General features: G+C 41.1%; 2 protein-coding genes across 2 annotated transcripts in view; one reads left to right on the top strand and one right to left on the bottom strand.

The window, feature by feature from the left end:
* LOC144194254 (uncharacterized) overlaps positions 1-4320 on the top strand; it is a 100913-nt gene extending 96593 nt beyond the window's left edge. The window contains exons 24-25 of the mRNA XM_077713183.1: positions 1255-1470; positions 2201-4320. Of these exons, the coding sequence (XP_077569309.1) occupies positions 1255-1470; positions 2201-2385 (401 nt within the window). The 3' untranslated portion in view covers positions 2386-4320. The remainder of the gene's footprint in view (positions 1-1254; positions 1471-2200) is intronic.
* Positions 4321-4450: 130 nt separating this feature from the next.
* LOC144194200 (ras-related protein Rab-11A) lies at positions 4451-15608 on the bottom strand. Its single transcript, XM_077713095.1, has 5 exons — positions 15427-15608; positions 13652-13847; positions 8951-9144; positions 6926-7006; positions 4451-6327 (listed from the first exon to the last, which is right to left on the bottom strand). Exons 1-5 carry the CDS (start codon positions 15464-15466, stop codon positions 6191-6193), a joined length of 648 nt encoding a protein of 215 aa, XP_077569221.1. The 5' UTR covers positions 15467-15608; the 3' UTR covers positions 4451-6190.
* Between the last annotated feature and the right edge of the window lie 3472 nt (positions 15609-19080).

Here is a 19080-nt window from a genome sequence, read left to right as displayed (position 1 = left end):
AAAGAAATGTATTAAGAAATATTAAAATATAATTTAGAAAAATCTAGAGGGGCTGTAAAACACGAAAAACAAATAAGAGTGGACACAGCTACTGTCACTGGCTTCCGCGTGACGGCGCCATCTTGGAGAAAGAAAAAAAAACATTATTTGGACAACGTCGGCAGGCCGGATGTGGCCCACGGGCCGTAGTTTGCCCACGTCTGCGCTAAACCCACGGCTCCTTCAGAAATATCATCTGATTCTTGTCATAGATTCTAGATATTATATTTATTTATTCACAGATTTTTCCACAAATTTGTTCTTGGTTTATCATTTTCCATATTTTTGTCTTGTTCACCAAGTGTCTGTAAGATGTGTGATTTGTGACATCTTCTCGATGGCATCATGGTGCACTTGAAGTCCTTCGTTAAATTGTTCAATCATGACTATGTATTTAGCTTAGCTGCGTATTCCTTACATTTTGCTCGTGAATTGCCACTTGTCGTCCCCTGTTCATTCAGAGACAAGGGTCTCAAACAGATGCCCAAACCAAATCAAAGGAAGGCAATGGGTACAGGTTTTGATTCAAACGGAAAAAGAGGACATATTTTCCAAGTATAATCGTTTGAGTGCAGTTAAGTGCTACTTATTTTAGAAGACGCCTCAACTGTTGACACTGGATCAGTTAGAACAAAGACCACAACCTAATGCAGCCCTTTGCGAAATCGGTTTAAGAGATATAAAAAGGACAAAATCGACTGTATTTGTCCCAACTTTTTTTCCTCTTCAATATTAAATATCATTAGCCATGTAAATAATTCAACAAAATGACCTTTTAAAGGCTCTTTGTAAAAGTACTGTTTTGGCGGGTGCAGTTTAAACTATGCAGGGGTGCAGCATGGAAATCCCTCATGTCCTCAATGGTTCTTTGCTCAACTGGCGTCCGATGTACGAGCTTGTCCTTACAAATACAGTCTGTTTGTGTCTGCAGGTAGCAATTGATTCCTCTCCTCCATGTGCCAACCTGTTCCCACCTCTTCCTAAACCCGCTCACAGAATTTTTCCATCATTGTCTGCTGCTCTTCCTTAAGGCGTCACTGGATTACTGATTTTGAACACATTTTATTGACTTATTCTGATGTTCGTATTTGTCTCATGTGTACTCTGGAATTAACAAAACATGACATATGGATCATTTGACGGGATGAGAATGGTTCGATTATTTCTGCCAAATGCAACAACAGACAATCAACGTTGCATTCTTTCCTCCCTTAGATTACATGAAGAGCTCTATGTCCAGCACCTGCTCCATAAACAGCGAAAACCCGTACGCCACCATCACCGACCCTCCTGGCTTGGCATGCAAGCATTCGGAAAGCAGCTATGTGGAAATGAAATCACCAGCTCACCGCGAACATTTGGCACGCTGCTGTACTGCGACCATCATCACCACTTCCGGTGCCAATGTGCCCGCCAACGTCTACAACATGGGTACCAAAAAAACTAGTGGACATTCCAGAATTGGAGGATGTTTTGGCTTCAACACTTTTGAAAAATAAGCCTTCACACTGACTGCTTTATTTGATACATGCAATAAACTATCAATGCCTTGATTAGCTCAGATTACAGATAAAGGGTAACGGTTTATTACATTGAATATTTAAGTTAAGATTTACACAGTAATGGTTCACATTCATAAAGATGGGTTTGATCAGTCTGTGTAACATCTCACTGATGTTAGACGTCTACTATCGAATACTGTCTACTTTACACCAAAGTTAGGCTATAAGAGAAAGCAATGTAGCAATTAATAAACCAAAAATGTTATTTTTTGATTTTATATCTGAGATTGAGAAACCATTCACGCTCACACTCATACCTAAGGGCAATTTAGTGTTCAACCAGCCTAACCTGCATGTTTTTGAAATGTGGGAAGAAACCAGGGTACCCGGAGAAAACCCACACAAGCCCGGAAAGATCATGCAAACTCCGCACAGTAAGGACTGACCTGGGATCGTATTGTATCTTCAACCCCAGAACTGTCAGGCTGACGCATTAACCTTTCAGCTGCCGGGCCACCTTGAGTATTTCATCTTTGGGTTATTGAAAATGTGAAGGGTAAAATTTCCAATATCCTTCAGTTCTGGAATGAGCCAACTGCATTTGGTTGCCTTGTAAGAGTAGAAAATGAATAACATTGGTCTTTTCTCACTTCTGGCAGAGCCCACTATCAGTATTATGTCAGGAGCTGGAGGTACGATGGTTCCCAACTACGCACAGAATCCTTACGACCTGCCCAGGAACAGCCACATCCCCAGCCACTATGACCTGCTGCCTGTGCGGGCCAGCCCGCCAGAAAGCCACAGCCCACCTCTGCTTGGCAGCCCCACTGGTTCACTGCTCTAGACTGGAGACCCACCCAGCCGCATCTGTCCTTCTGTGAACTGGATGCTGGGTGAAATATACTTGGAAACTGTGAAGGGGTAATTTGCGTTTGTAGTGTTTATAGCTAATCGAAAGGACAACTGTTGGGAGATGCAGTGCTTAGAGTCGCACAGCTATTTCATATTTTATCATTGTAAATATATTCAATTTTAGGTGTTTTGTGCCATGAAACATATTTGTGTTTTTCTTTTTTTTCAACATCATCCCACCCCGACTTCTAGAAAGATGTAACTGTACAGTTTGAGGGTACTCCGATTTGAAAATGTGTGCAATCATTAAATAACCCTTATTCAGCTTTCCAGTACAAGTACGAAACAAATATACACACAAGACATCCAGATTAATAGAGCATCAGAAAACTAGTAATTTTCAATTTTTATTTTCTAGTTTAACAACTCCTACAGTAGAAAGTGTTGTATTGATTGTAACATTTTGCCATCTTATCTAATTCATCAAGAATTCACATGCATGATTATTATAGCCTGCAATATTTTGAAGTCACTCTTACAGTTTGGAGTGGCAGGATTTGGTACAAAATATTAAGACTAATATTTCTGTATTCAAGACATGATTTGTTAACTTTTTGCATTTTTCCCCCAATGGTGACTATCTGTTTATTCATACAGATCTAGTGTTATATTGGAGAAGTTAGATTTGACAACTATTTCGACAGATTTTGGGGTGCAGAACAAAAACTGATGTAGGGTTTTTCTCTTTCCTGTCAAGTTTTTGAACATTTTCCTAAAAATATATATTTAAAAAAATAAATACTGCTTAACATACAAGTTCAGCAGATGTTGAATAATTTTGTCGGTGACATAAGGGACATTTTGGTGTATTACAAAAATAGGTTGTTGTAGTTAAACCCATTTGTGCTTGTAATGTGGTTAACCCCACCACCACCAATATTAATAATACATTCATATTGGACAGGGATCTCATGGCCAAAGAAATAATTCTGGCCCAAGCTTGGCATACAATTCCATTAATAGTCTGCCCACACATCTTGCAAGTGACAACTAGAATATATAATTTTAATTAAAATAAAATAAAAAGATGAGTAAGAAAATATATTTGTAAAAATTCTAAAAAATAAAAAAAAATGTAATTGAATAAAGACATAAGATCAAATAATTGTCGCTGTATTTTGCTGTTAGAATTTCATGTTTTGATTTATACATCTGTAAGTTCACATTGGCTTACTTTGTGGCTGCCATTGGTGGTGATAGTTCCAATACATTTGAACTGGGAGGTGCAAGTGAACCCAGCCCCTGCCGATTCAAATGAATTGGACATCCATTACCGTCAACACGCATTTTCAATCTAATTCCTTCTTTTCCGAACTACCATAATACATACTATGTGGCTTGGGTTGGTAGTTAAGCTATTGATAACTGTAAACCCTCTTTAGTGAGCAGCATCACTGAAAGGGTTAAGTAGCATTTTTTTAAAGTCTTACTTTGGTCCAATTGTAAAATGGATGTAGGCCAGGACATGCTACAACTGCAGTGGGGATTGATCAATTTTGAACAACTGTATGCCATTCATCTCATGCAAATCAGCACTGGCATTTTGACAAATGCCGTAAGTTCTAGCATGTAAGCCGCAGTCTTAAAATCGTTTCAATTTTACAATTTATTCGCATATAAGCTCCCTGGTTCACAAGACCCCCAGTCTTAATCAGAATTCATCCAGTAATGGTTGTTTTCTTAGTATAGCAACGCTGTAAGTCTTGTGCGCATATAAGCCGTACCATTGATTCAGTCATCTTTTTTTGAGAAAAAAATACGGCTTTGGGAGAAAATACGGTTGGACTTTACGGAGCAATAAGATATCAAAAAACTCATTTCTTTCACACTTTAATGCCATTATTAAAAAAAGGGTTCCAATTTGTATTTTTTTTGTTCAAAATTGGATTTTTTATCTTCTGGTAGTGTTTTTAATCAATAAAAACTATTTTTCACTTTCAGGAGTAGCGTCATAATTTAGAGAACTGTCAAGTGAAAATCAAAAAGCATCTAACAGGTTTCTTTATTACTGGTGCGCTTTATTAAGATGAACTGATAACTTAATGTATAGACACAATTGTACAATTCTATCAATCTGTACAAAACATAAGACCATTATGAGCCCTCTCACATTTAACCCTTCATAACTGAAATGACTTCATTTCACTTACACTGGAATCACAGTCAGTTCACGAAATGAAAACAGTAAAAGACAACAAAAATTCAATTTAAAACAGATGGAATATAATGGGGGAGGGGGGGTTGTAAATGAAAGAACGGACCTCTCCTTGCCATGAGACTGCGAGCGTGGCAAAGCTTAGTTTGGCGGCCCCCCCTGTTTGAGGAAACGCCATTGGTGCTACCAGCCATGCTCAGCCACACTCCACAACATCCCAATTCCCCTTTGCCGTGACACACTATGTTTAGGTCATTCCATTGGCTCATCGTCTTAGTACGGCAAGCACAGCCCTGGGCATATTTGATGGCCGTTGTCAACAGAAGGCGCCAACATTAGAGGAGTCTCACCAAAAGTCATGCAATGTGTTCAAGTCAGAGGCAGCTCGGTGTGAAATAGGCTTTATGTGAAACAGGGAAACAGAACACTTGCAATGCAAGTGTGAACAGTGACAAGAGGCACTCTGACCATAAAAAAATGAAAAATGGCCGTGATGTGACTGACGCTTTACATCCACTCCTCCAAACATCATGAACGTCATGTATCTACAACTCTTTGCCGAACCAATTTATGACTAGAAAGTTAAGTAGCCTTTGCGATTCAGCTGAGTATTTCTGACAGAAAAAAACGTTTGCCAACAAAATATTGTGGCTTGTATACGAACTCTAGCAAAGTTTCAGTGCAAGGGGGCAGGCTTTAAACACAATTCAAGTTAAACTGTTGTCTCAGTTTGGGATCACATGCTAGCATGTTTGAACAGAAACTGAGATATCGCAAGCCTAAATCAGCACAAGTAATTTTTATCCAACTCTTTCAACGAGTGTACGATCTGAATAGCCGTGTACTAGTTCCTGCATAGCTAAGGTGAAGTTATTCCTAAATTTGAAACCGAAATCTGTCACGTTTGCGACCAAAGAAGACAAATAAGCGCTTTTAAGAGGACAGCCCTGTCTGTGCGAAGGCTAAACCCGGACACTCTCTCGCCGATTAAAAAACACGCAACACGCCTACTCTTGTAAACGGGATGGTACCAGCACATGACGAGACGTCACCGTCCTCTCCGTGGCTTGCCTCGCCTTCACAGCAAGGGGGTCAAAGGTCGTAAAACTTCTGCGTGTGCTTTCTTCAAAAGAAGGTAGCAAAGATGACTGTCTACAATTTAAGAAGTCAAAACTTTAGAGCGACTTTCATGCTTTATATTCATATATACTAGTAGTTCATATTTGATACAGTAAAGAGAAAGATTAAAAAATGTGAAAGAATCAATAGTGGCATAAAGTATAAAAAAAAAAGAGAGGGAGAAAATGACATTCTTATATTAAGACATTTTTTGTGATGTCAGCGCAATTGGAATGAAATCTAAAGTGATATGAAACGCCTGCTGCCATTCGTCCTTACTAGCCGAAAGACGAAGCGGCTCAGCCAAGCGGTACATTTTTGTACAGACATTAAAGGGGGACTTGGGGGCTGGAGGTGTAGGCAAGGATCGTCGGTGTCCAGGTCGCAGCCCTGACGGGGAAGGGAGAAACTGAAGGGTTGGCGCCTCTGAAGGCAAGGGTGGGGACCGCCAGGATTTGCCCAGCTAGATGTTCTGGCAGCACTGCATCTTTGGTTTGTTCTCAGTGGGCTGCACTTGGATGTTGACCACATTGTTGCTGGGAGACATGTCACTCTCTTGGCGCTCCGACATCTGCTTTTGGGACACGATGCGGTAGATTTCTGGAGGGAAATATGTTTCAGTTAGCGGAAGTGGGCTGACAAACATCCCCCAAAACGTAAATACACTGACGTTTTTTTTTTTTTTTTAATTGTTGTAATACATTTGCTTTCCCATTCTTCCAAAGCCTCACTGGCTCCCATTGGCTAAAAGGAAGCTGCGTCTCTGTGATGCTAGAACCGAGGAGACGTGAGAGCCAGGTTGTTCAGGGTAGCAGCCACCGGGTCCAAGAGAGGGCCGCAGTTGGAGGCCGGTGGCTTTACGATATGGGGTAGTGGCCATCAGCATGGGTCTTTTTCCATCTTTTTCCAGGATCTTAGTGGAGCAGCTCCTCATTTGTGTGTCTTTGACCGTTGTTCGCCAAAGACGTGTTTCATGAGTTTTTAAGCGTGTAACATAATTGTAAATTGTTATGTTATTAATTTACATGGGTGTGATGGTTTACTCAGGCAGAATGGATGTTTCTGTTTAAAACATTTAACCTGAAATCATTTTGATTAGGCTTAACATTATATCAATAAAAAACAATGTTGCATTTTGATAGGTTTAAAAACATGATCGCACAAACGTTACCACATTTGGGCTTGGGCAAACACACACCTGTGAGAATAGTCTGGAAAGCAGTTTCAACATTGGTGGAATCCAGAGCCGATGTCTCCAAGAAAGATAAACCATTCTTCTCTTCAGGGGGGAGAAAAAAACGGCACAAAACACAAGTGAGCATCAATTCAAAACGGATTATACACATGTTTACCAAGCATACAACAGAAAAACCATGTGGAATATTACCAGGAGCCAATGAAACATTAAAATAAGGTGGTGCTTCATTTGGTCAGGCCACAGCCACATCTAATAAATATCTAATATCTAATATATATATACATATATTAAGGCTCAAATATTTAATACATTAAATTGAATAATTTGATAGGAAAAAAGCTTGGATTTCATTTTTCCTGCTTCAATTAATTATTTAATTACCATGGCGCTGTACTTTGTGCCTTTAAAGGTAACGGCTCAGTCTATTGCAGTATTTTTCATACAAAATCAAAAAATGTTCAAGAAAATTAAAAAATTCTTACTGAAACTCATCAGCGCTCTAGAATCCTCTAAGCAGCCCACCCGGTGGCCTGATTAGAAATAATGGTATGAAGGAAAAGACCATATTTTTTAGATGGAAAAATTTGTGGCCAGGAAAAAAAAAAGTCCAGGATTCAGCCTTAATATATATTAGATACATTAGAAGTGGCGTGACCAAATGAAGCTCCACCTCATTTTAATATGGTTCCTTGGCTCCTTGGCGGTACATTATCCATGAAATTGGAGAGAACACTAAGTTTAGTTTTATTGATTTGGCAGGATACACTGCTTTCTGGTGGCAACACATGAATGTGCCATACTGCTCTTTTACCATGGGGCATATTTAGACTCCTCCTGTGAGGATTGAGCCTCAATGCTACATTTTTGTTCAAATAATATTTTTGCTGAACAATGTCGTCTTTGAAAATTCATTTAAAAAACTGTTCTTGAAGTGTTAAATATTATAGGGTTTATACCATCTTGAGTAAATAAACTAAATAACTATTAACACGAGGCTAGTGTTTATTGCAAGTGGATGATCGTTACACTTGCAGATACAGTTCATATACTATTTACTGTTGGTATAAAGTACAGGAAAAAAGTTTGGATTTGTGCCCATACTTTATTTTAATGACTAATTACATTGGAGAAAATCAGAAAAATAGCTGAAATAATTGAAAACATGTTTGTGATCTTTTTTTCCCCCCACAGCAGTCATGCTTCGTTCCTATTACTTCTTTGCAAATTGTTAGCATTCTATCGTTGACCTTTAAAGATGGTCACCTGAATTGAATTACACTTCACACGTATGCCTTAGGCCGCTTGGCGGAGTGAGTGGTCAGCGCGTCGGCCTCACAGTGGGGTTCCTGGGTTCAAATCCAGGGTGGTCCAGCTGTGTGGATTTAGCATGTTATCCCCAGGCCTGCGTGGGTTTTCTCCGGGTACTCGGTTTCCTCCCACATTCCAAAAACAGGCATTGTAGGATGATTGGAAATTGCCCCTAGGTCTGAGTCTGAGCGTGAATGGTTGTTTGTCTCCTTTTGCCCTGCGATTGGCTGGCCACCAATTCAGGGTGTCTCCCGCCTCATGTCCGAAGACAGCTGGGAGAGGCAACCAGCACCCTCCCCCCTCCATAACCCTAGTGAGGATAAAGCGGCTCAGCAAATCAAATAAAAAATGAAAAAGTTTTGCCTAATTAGTGGAATTTCTTGCTTTATCAATAGAGTTGGGACCATTTTTTGTGTTACACTGAATGAGCTGCGTCTAAACTTGTACAGTAGATGAGGTGAACATCCTGCACCAGGAAGCAGTGTAAGGCATGACCCATAACATGCAGAAAAGACTTGGGTTCCAATCCGTCCCTGCAGATGAACCTGACCTCAGTTAAGTGGAGTAAAATGGATGGTTCGATGGAAATAATAAAATTGAATGAAAGTGATAGGCAGAATGTTCAAAATACAACAGCAACATTTGGGATACATTGATATAAAGTACATCTGACTCCATTGAGTTTTCAATTTAAAAGGAAAAAAAATGTAGGTTTACCTGCAAAGGCCCGTGCCTCATCAGTTGGAACAGCACGCAGGTGACGTAGGTCACTCTTGTTGCCCACGAGCATGATAACAATGTTGCTGTCAGCATGATCTCTCAGCTCCTTAAGCCAGCGCTCCACATTTTCATAAGTTAGATGCTTGGCAATGTCATAGACCAGGAGAGCGCCCACGGCACCGCGGTAGTACCTGCAGCGTAATCAATTGTTGGCCATCAATATTCCTCAGAAGAACAAATAAGTGATAGCAATACATCATATCTGGACTCTAGAGCAGAGGTGCTTAATACGTCTATCGCGAGTTACCAGTCGATTGCCAAGGTACAATTAGTAGATCGCATGACAGCAAGATTTGATCCAAGGATTGGATTTGTAGTCAAATTTGAAATGGAACTTGAGCTGGGAAAGAGCGCCATCGCAAGTCCAAGCACGATTAGAACCTGCCTTCACAATTTTTTGGGTCATGATGGCATTAGGTATATAAATACATACATAATTGCTGAGTTTTGTCAGGGGGCCAAAAAAAATGAGTAGATTGCGGAAAGTAGGCTCATTGAAATGTAGATCTTTGAGCAAAAACGTTTGAGCACCCCTGCTCTAGAGGTTCTTATCTTTGGTATTTGTTCAACTTTTAAATCAATAATCCGATAGGGTGGCTGTCCCCAAGCTTTTTCTCACCACGGACTGGTAATGCTCCTCCAATTTTCTCGCGGATCATCAGGGTGCACGACAACCAAGACAACGGGTTATGAAAACCAATTCTCTCTCTCTTTTTTAAACGCATACAGTAATACCTTGATATATGTCCCGACATACGTAGTATCTGGGTATGATGACAATTTGGCTTTTGTTGAGTCAATGATGATGACTAAGCTTATGTCCGATTATTATTATTACCAGCAATTTGAGATACGGGTAAAATTTCGAGCAAATATTTACCTTGAGATACGGGACAAATTTTGATATATGAGCATACAGCTGACGTGAGATGCTGTTGTCTTTCTCCACGCAACTCTCGTATAAATGTTTCTACGAGCACTGGGTGGAGCGTTGCATTTTTTTTCAGTTTTTGCCTCGATGGTCAGTGCAGAATGGTGTACGAGTGGTAGAGCTTGCGGCCAATACGGGAGGAATGTACTAGTTCCCGTTGGCAAGTGGTCGTGCGTTATCCTGTTGTATGGATATTTGTGTCCATCATTTGTGGAATATTTTGAAGGGAAGACAAAAGCAAACAACCCTGGATGTATTCTTTTTTTAACTGCAGCTGAAAGTCAGGGTGGAGGCGGGGCAAATTGAGCCAACTAATCTAATTTTAGTTCTATTAAAAATCCTAACTACTAGTTATTTGTTACTGTAAATAGATGGCAAATTAGAACAAATAAAAAAAAATCCATTCCAATATCCATTTTTTAGTGTTTTTTCAGAGGTTTGAAATTGATTAATTTGTTTTTAGTTCAATTTTATAGAAAACGTTGATTTGACATACAGTAGTACCTCGACATACGAGATATATAAATATACAGAGCCACTGTGGAGAGCATCCTGGCATACTGCATAACAGTGTGGTGCGCTGGAAGCACGGCAGCAGACAAAAAAGGCCATGCAGAGAGTGATTAACACTGCCCAGAAGATTGTCGGCTGCTCTCTGCCCTCACTAGAAGACATTGCCAGCCCTCGTTACCTCAGCAGAGCCAGGAATATCATCGGGGACTCATTGGTCACAATCTGTTCCAGCTGCTGCCCTCTGGCAGACGCTATAAGTCTCAAAAAGTACGGACAAATAGGGTCAAGAACAGTTTTTCCCACATCCATCAGCACTCTAAACTTGCGGTAACACCACACACAATCCCTTCTGTGTAATAACTTCGGGGTGAGGTAACATGAAAAAACGTTGGGCGGTGATCTGCCTCCTAATGGCTGACTGAAGGTAAGTGAAAGACAGTGAGGGTAAGTGATCCGTTCGGAGTGATGCGATGTATCCATCACAGCAGAATGCCAAATTACGAGTCTGAATTTATTTTCACTTATTTGGGTCTTTTGCCGGGAAAACACACCTTATGGAGAAGCACTACCAATTTCTTCATACGCAGTTTCTGGGTATAATGACAATTAGGCTTTTGTCGAGTAAATGATGATGACAAAGCCTATGTCCGATTATTATTCTTACGAGCAATTTGAGATACAAGTAACATTTCGAGCAAATGTTTGTTTATAGATACGAGGGAAATTTTGATATACGAGCATTCAGCGGACAGAAGAGGCTGCTCATAAGAACATCATCATTTTCCAGTGTTTTTCCTTTCCGTTAGTCAATGCAGAATGGTGGAGTTTGTGCGCTATACTACTTATAGTATACTACTTCTCGTTGGCAAGTGGCCAGGCGCTATCCTATTGAGGACACTGCCCTTATGTGGGAGAGGGTGATATTTTTTTACTTGGCTTTACATGCAAAAACGTTTTTGTATTACATTTTCCTGGGTTTTTATATATCTTTGTGTTCCATAAATATAATTTGTGTTTTTTCATTGCATTTGAAGTTATGGTGTGTGAGATTGTGATTTCTGAAGTGACCCGAAACACACCCCTTGTTAAAAGAGAGAGAAAAGAGCGGTCTTGTCAGAAACAGGAGTTTAGCCACACCTTATCTAAAGGAAAATAAAGGCTGGAATTAGACCTGGGCGATAAAACGATAACGATAATTATCATCAAATTACTTTCGTCAAGAATAGTAAAAACTTTTGATAAAATTCGATAACCCAAACATCACAGAAAAACAGGGGTGCTCTGCGGTCTGAAGGCTAGTTCCAGGCCAAGGTTCAGTAGATGAAGAATATGGTAAGGAACAAGCTATTTTCTATTTTTAGTGTTTAGCTATGGAGCGGCTAACAAATAGCATGTGAGCAAAAGGACTATAACACAACTATGACGAACAATTATGCGATGCAAAACAGCACTAAAAGGTCACAGCGATGTCTCCCTGGCGGTTTCTTTCTTTTCTTTTTTTTTCAAATGCCTCTAAAATATCTGTGCACAAAAAGCAGCATTATTGAAAATTTCCTTAACCCTATGTCTTCATTTGAGGACAGCCCGTAATTCTTTTCGTACTTGATAACGGAGTGTACCCATTTCATGTAAATGTTAAAAAATCTTTGCAAAAATCTAAAACCTGTTAACTTGGGTTGTTTATCATTCATTCATCTTACATACCGCCAATCCATGGAAGGGTTGGGGGGTTGCTGGAGCCTAACTCAGCTGTCGTCGGGCGAAAGGCAGACTACACCCTAGACTGTTCGCCAGTCAGTCATAGGGCACACACAGAGACAAACGACCATCCGCACTCCCAATCATACTGCCGCCAGCGGGAATTAAACTTGCACCTGCCCACACCGAAGTCAGGTGAGTGAACCGCTACACCACGAGGCGGCATTGACTTGGAATAATTTAATCCAATTTAATGTTTTTTTTCTTTTTTCAGTCAAATGATGTAAATTTATATTTTCTTTTTCTGAGATGGAAAATAGTCTGCTTGCCAATAATGATGATGTCTTCAGTTGATTATTTTGTTAATTTCATATTTCACAGCAAGTTTTGGATTGAAAGCAAAATTATCAAAATAAAGACACCTGTCAAAATTTATGCAGGTTTTATTAGTCATTACATTTTACAGAGTAATGAGGGAGTTGTCTTCTTTATTTGACAACAGAACAAAAATAATGTTTAAAATCATATTTCATACTCTTGTACTTACTTGTACTTACGTGTACTTAATTTCATAATTGAATAACCAGGACAGTAATTTATCTACTTACTCACTCAAGTTTGAAGTTTTAAATTTGGGAGAGAAAAAAAATGTGATTGATGTTAGATAGGCTGATATTTTTTTTATCGTGATAGTTTTGTTATATCACTTAGGCGTAGTTGGGATATTACCAAAAATAACTCTGCGGTCCTTTTCTTATTTGTGCATGCGTTAAGTGTGGCAGTGTTGAAATTTTGGAAGCCTGAGAAGGCGTATTGCAAAAACAATTCAGATACATTCGATAAAAAGGGATGTTTACAATGTTTCACAATCAAGCTGCAATTAAACATAGAATACCGCACATGCAGCTATTTGAGCGGATACGCACTGACTTCCGACGTGTCAATCCGGCACGAAACTTGCTGTAAAACAGAAGGAAAATAAGTCCAAACAACAAGGTGTGTTTTGCTTAAAGAATTTTAAAGATTGAAAAATACGAGAGTTTACATCCACATGGATCAGACTCTAAAAGTATTGGCGTTCAGTGGGCGTCGCCAAGCGGCGGATGTCATGTTTCCCTCTTCTGTTCGAGCACATATAATTATTGTATGACATCACGCACAGAAAATGTGCTACCCAATCAAACAAGTTTGATATTGTTGTTAGGCCAAGGAAAATATAAACATAAAATGGCATGGAATAACATCTCAGTGTACGATTGAACGCAAGGGAGCATGCTAAGAAGACTCAAAAACTCCTTTTATCCAATCTTTAGTCGGAGATTGTAATAATCTTTTGGTGTGATCCAGGCCTAACTTGAACAGAAGACAGTGAAGGCCAGAGCTCAATTTTATACTGGCATGATGCCTATCATCAAAATAACTAACAGAAACCAGTTATGGTTAGAAATGTTCCTTAAATTTACCAAAATCTTTTAACCAAATTGTCATGTACTCACGCTGAAGTGATGGCCCGGTAGCGCTCCTGGCCAGCTGTGTCCCAGATCTGGGCCTTTACGGTTTTGCCATCCACCTGTATGCTGCGCGTGGCGAATTCAACTCCAATGGTGCTCTTGCTTTCCAGGTTGAACTCATTGCGAGTGAAACGTGATAGCAAGTTACTCTTTCCCACACCTGAGTCACCAATGAGGACCACTACAATTCATAAAAAAACAATTAATGCAAACTTTGGTAAAGAAGCACACTTGCGCTTGCTCTCTGCTTGTGTGTGCAGTATGTCCTGAATGTTTGTCTGGGGTTTCGTTAGTGGCTTTTAATAATACCGGCATATCTGTGCCTTGGGCAATAAGTATAATTCTGACACTCAGATATACTTCACATTCTATTAGGTATGTGACGGCTTCGTTTTGACTGACAAGAATAATGGTGTGGTGTACAAGCTGACAAAATGAGGTCGTTGATAATTTTCTTATATGCCTGTTGTGGCTTATGATGAATAAAACAAATACATTTTTGATTAATTGGAAGATAATTTATTACTAAACTTGCATCACACGCATAAATTAAGTTTTCCGAATTTGCTATCGAAAGAAACACAAAAAAATATAATTAAATACAAATCTGATTAATTGACAAAGAAAACAACAACTCAACTCTCGTGTCGTTTTCTGAACCACTGTTACCTCACTAATGTCGCGGGGGGTGCTAGAGCCCATCCCAGCTAACTGCAAGCCAGAGGCGAGGGACATCCTGAATTGGTGGCCAGCCAATCGCAGGGCACAAGGAGACAAACAATAATTCATGCTCACACTCATACCTAGGGGCAATTTAGAGTGTCCAATCAGGCTACCATGCTAGTCTTTGGAATGTGGGCGGAAACCGGATTACTCAGAGAAAGCCCACGCAGGCCCGGGGAAAACGTCCACACTCCACACAGGTGGGCCGACCTGGATTTGAACCCAGGTCTCCCACAGTGAGACCAACGTGCTAACCACTCATCTGCCTGGCTGTCGAAAAAAATAGGTCAAAAGACTTCAGTTTGGTGTCACTGTGTGTCAGAGATTTTATTATATGTGGAAAATAAACACATCGGAGAAATAAGAAAAAAATATATTCAAGTCAGATCTTTAATTATTTTTTGGAACGATTGGAATTCACGAATATAGATACGCGCAAAAGAAAAGCACACAGGGGAAAACGTGATGTTTTACACAAAGAACACACAAAAGCCGAAACACACTAAATAAAGGTTAGTCACCACCTGTTAATAATTAAAGTCAATGAGGATGACGGCTGAAAATGACCGAAAACAAAAAATACCTTCCTGTTCAGTTTTGATAACCTCAATAAAACAGAATGTCATAACAAAGTCTTTTGTGATTTTGTTTCACAATCTTGGGACTATAAAGTGCAATGCATTTCGATCTAAATGTGATTCTTTGAAAGGATAGTGGGTTTTGACTGGGTGCTGGTGGCGAAACAAGCCAAGTAGATAATGGAATAACGGTTAATGTTTAAGGCGTGTCCGCTTGTCCGCACCCTGCACAACGAACAGGCCCTGCATTTTAAAAATCACACGTATTCCCTACTAAAAAAACAACAACAAAACCATAATACTTGCATTAAGGGATTAAAACTTTCGTGTCATGTTATCGAATTAAACTCTTTGACATTTCGACTGACGGAAGTCTTTCAGAGCACAAAGGTATGGGAGGCGGCTAAGTTTAGCTTGACAGCTAACAGAAGCAGTCCTCGACAAAAAAAGTAATTTTACCTTTGAACAAGTAATCGTATTCGTCATCTCTGGTGCTCATTGTTTTGGAATAAAATTGCGAGTCCAAGATTGAGCTCGTTTCAAATAGGAGAAACGATCTACTATCTTTTATTCTCCCAAAATGGGATTCTGTTTAGAATCAGTAGACTTCCTTAATTTCTTCTTCTACTTCGAAAACTAAATTTACGCATACACTGTTGTCTTGCGCCTCTAGCGGTCAATAACACAAAATGTAATTTCCTTCTGCAGTACCTTTGCTTCAGAATTGAAAAAAGTCATCTCATCTCATTTTCTGAACTGCTTTTTCCTCACTAGGGTAGTGGGGGTGCTGGAGCCTATTCCAGCCAGGGGCAGAGGAACGGACACCTTGAATCGGTGGCCAGCCGATCACAGGGCACACGGTGACGGACAACCATGCACACTCACACCCAGACTTAGGGGCAATTTAGAGTCTCCAATCAGGCTACCATGCATGTCTTTGGAATGTGGGAGGAAACCAGGGTACCCAGAACTCTAGAGCTGTGAGGCCAACGTGCTACCCACTCGCACCACCTGGCCACGAGAATTTAAAAAGTGAATTTGAATTTTCATCTACAATACATTGTTTAAAAGTCCTGTATGTACATCACATTGAAAATTACAAAGGGTGCTCGAAATCCTTGAAAATGCATAATTTTAATATTTGACAATAGTGCAAATTGCTTGTAACTTCTCAAATCCTGCTAGGAACACAATATTTTTTTAATATTAAATGAAGGAACATAATGTAGCTTGATTCGTTGCTGCTGAATGCTTGTTCTGAAGATCAATTTTCATTGAATTTTCTGATTGTCAAATAGATCAATCTAATTTTATTCTATCTAATCACATCCTCTCCTCAGAAAAAAAGTGCATTTGGATTCTGATGTATCTACTTACATTATTTTCACTAGTGCACGTCAGCCTCACAATTCCGGGGTCTTGGCTTCAAATGCAGGTAGGTCCTTCTGTGTAGTCATCATTTTCTCCCCGGGCCTGCGTGGGTTTTGTTTGTGTTCTTATTTTTGCTCTGAATAATTTTGAGATCATTAACAAAACATAGACAAGACATTATTGAAGCTTCAATGGTCAAATTTCTTTATTCAAAGGCAAAGGACGACTTCTCGTGATCTGACACCATCTTAAAAGCGCTCTCTCCCACAGCCCAAAGTGGGCGTTAATTTGAATATTAGTGGTTGGATTTTAGTTACAAAGGAATTTTCATATAAGGCTTGCAAGTCTTTTAATTAACTTGATTTAGTACATAGGCCTTGAGATCTTTGAGGCTTCTTGGACAGCTAGGAAGAAGGAATTAAGGGTCTGAAGATAAAGGTGGAATTGACAACGTATACAAGACTTGAGTGATAATATAAAGAGAATACATGTTTATTCATTCATTCATCTTCCATATCACACATCCTCAAAAGGGTTGTGGGGTTTGCTGGAGCCTAACCCAGCTGTCTGGCAAAAGGCAGACAACACCTTAGACTGGTCGCCAGTCAGTAGTAGGGCACACAGAGACAACAACCATCCGCACACCTGATTATATTGCCACTATCGGGAATCGAGCCTTTGCCTGCCGGAGATAGGCGGTTCAGAAAAAGAATGAATGGATGTTTAAAGCAGGTGATTCAGTTCTTGTTACGTCTTTGGCGACGTCGAGCGTGGAAACAGGCAAGGGACAATGGAGTGCTCTAACAAAACTAATTCCTTATGCAGGAAGGTTAAAAAACAACAACAAGGACTTGGTGTCAAACCTAACGTGGGAAACGCGGGATCGGACTGCCGGGACGGGAACACGGGAACGGAGCACCCGGAGGGCACCAGAGCGCCAAAACGGCGGTCTGTGGAAGCCGCGTCTTGGAAATGTTTAGGGGGAAACTAGTCCAAAATGTGCCAACACCACGGTGTACTCCTCACAAACTGTCTGAAAGTGAGCCGGGCGCTTCCCGCTGGTCCATAGTTGGTTACTCTTGAGTCTTTGGTGACATCGCCGAGAGAGTCGCCGGCGTCGGGGCTCCCGCCGACAGTCGTCGCCGTCGGGGCCCTCGCTGTGAGAGTCGCCGCCGTTGGGGCGCCGCCGTGAGAGTCACATCCGTCGAGAGTCACTGCCGCTGAGTCCCCTGCCGGGAGAGTCGCTTCCGTCAGGACCCCCACTGAAAGAATCGCTGCCGTAAGGGAACCCGCCGAGAGAATGCTGGCGTCGGGTGCGCATGGGCGGTGCACCGGGAGGGGTATGCAGGAGCTGGGCATTGGGACGGGAGTGGAGAAGCGGTGCGCCGGGGCGAGCATGGAGAAGCGGGGTGCTGGGAGGGGTGCACAAGAGTAGGGCGCCGGGAGGGGCAGGCTAGAGTGGGGCGGGAACACGGGAACCGATGGGAACGTAGTGCCGGAAAGGGGCGCCCGGATGGGAACGTAACGCTTAAACGGGACGCCCGGGTGGGAACGGGGCGCCGGGATGGGGTAACGGGGCGCCCGGACAGCGTTCTGTGGAAGCCGTGTCCTGGGATTTTTTTGACGGAAACTTGTCCGAAAGGTGCCAACACCACGGCGTACTTCTCACATACTCTGATAGTGAGCCAGGCACTTTCTGCTGGCTCCATAGATGGTTGGATCGCAACGCACTGTTACATTATTGGTGACATCGAGCGTGGAAACGTAGAGTGGACCCAAATCCAGGGAAGAGGCAATGGCCAATCGTAATGGTGTGCTCTAATAAAACTTTAATTCTTTGGGCAGGAAGGTTAGAAAATAACGACGACTTCAAATAACAAAATCAAATCTGACATGGGAACATGGGGAATTGAGGAATACGGAAACATGGAAAATAAAAACGTGGAAACAAAGCAAGTGATCCGACAATGACTGACAAACATAACAGGCTAAAATGGACAGAATGAGGCACTGCTTGTCAAGCTGGTCAACAACAAGAAAAGGGTAGCCAGGAGGGACACAAGGGGGGAAAAGCAAACACACACACACACACAGGGAAAAAGGAATAACAAATTTAACGGTTCTGGGATCGAGTGTTTGATCCGAGGTCGGTCCTCATTGTGTGGAGTTTGCATGTTCTCTCTGGGCTTAGGTGGGTTTTCTCCAGGTACTCCGGTTTCCTTCCACATCCCAAAAAACATGCAGAGGAGGCTGATTGAACACTCAATTTCTTTAGGTATGCGTGTGACCGTGGATGGTTTTTCGTCACCTTGGGCCCTACGATTGGCTGGCCACCAAACAGGGTGTCCCCCGCCTGGTGCCCCAAATCAGCCAGAATAGGCTCCCGCACCCCAGCGATCCTTGTGAGGATAAATAGTTCAGAAAATGGATAGTTGAATATTTGGATTCAGATGAATGGGGATATACGTAGCTCTGCTGAGCAACCACCTGCTCCTCAGTCTTCTCTTTTGGTTTTGTTCGGTCATGTTTTGTTGGAGTTTTGGTGGTTGAGTCTTTCTTTGTGTCTCATGTCTGTGTGATTGTATGAGTTTCAGATGCTTTCTGGATTTCCCTCTCTTGTGTGACCCAGGTGTTTGTTATTGTCATCAACTCCTGTGTATTTAAATCACGTTTGTTCAGCGTAACTTTTTTAGTTATGTTGCCTTTCGTCGGTTTGTGTCTCCCTCATTTTCCTCTTACCCA

This window comes from Stigmatopora nigra, chromosome 3 (genome assembly GCF_051989575.1).
Source record: "Stigmatopora nigra isolate UIUO_SnigA chromosome 3, RoL_Snig_1.1, whole genome shotgun sequence".
Lineage (NCBI taxonomy): Eukaryota > Metazoa > Chordata > Actinopteri > Syngnathiformes > Syngnathidae > Stigmatopora > Stigmatopora nigra.
The sequence above is the reverse complement of the archived record's forward strand: the minus strand, read 5'-3'. Positions and strand labels throughout refer to the sequence as shown.

Bases quoted from the DNA above. Each gene is read 5' to 3' on its own strand.
- LOC144194200 (XM_077713095.1), bottom strand. From the start codon at position 15,466: ATGAGCACCAGAGATGACGAATACGATTACTTGTTCAAAG. The intron at 13,848-15,426 runs GTAAAATTACTT...TATGAATTGTAG, and splicing joins ATACGATTACTTGTTCAAAG to TGGTCCTCATTGGTGACTCA. The intron at 7,007-8,950 runs GTAAACCTACAT...TCCCCCCTGAAG, and splicing joins TGAGGCACGGGCCTTTGCAG to AGAAGAATGGTTTATCTTTC.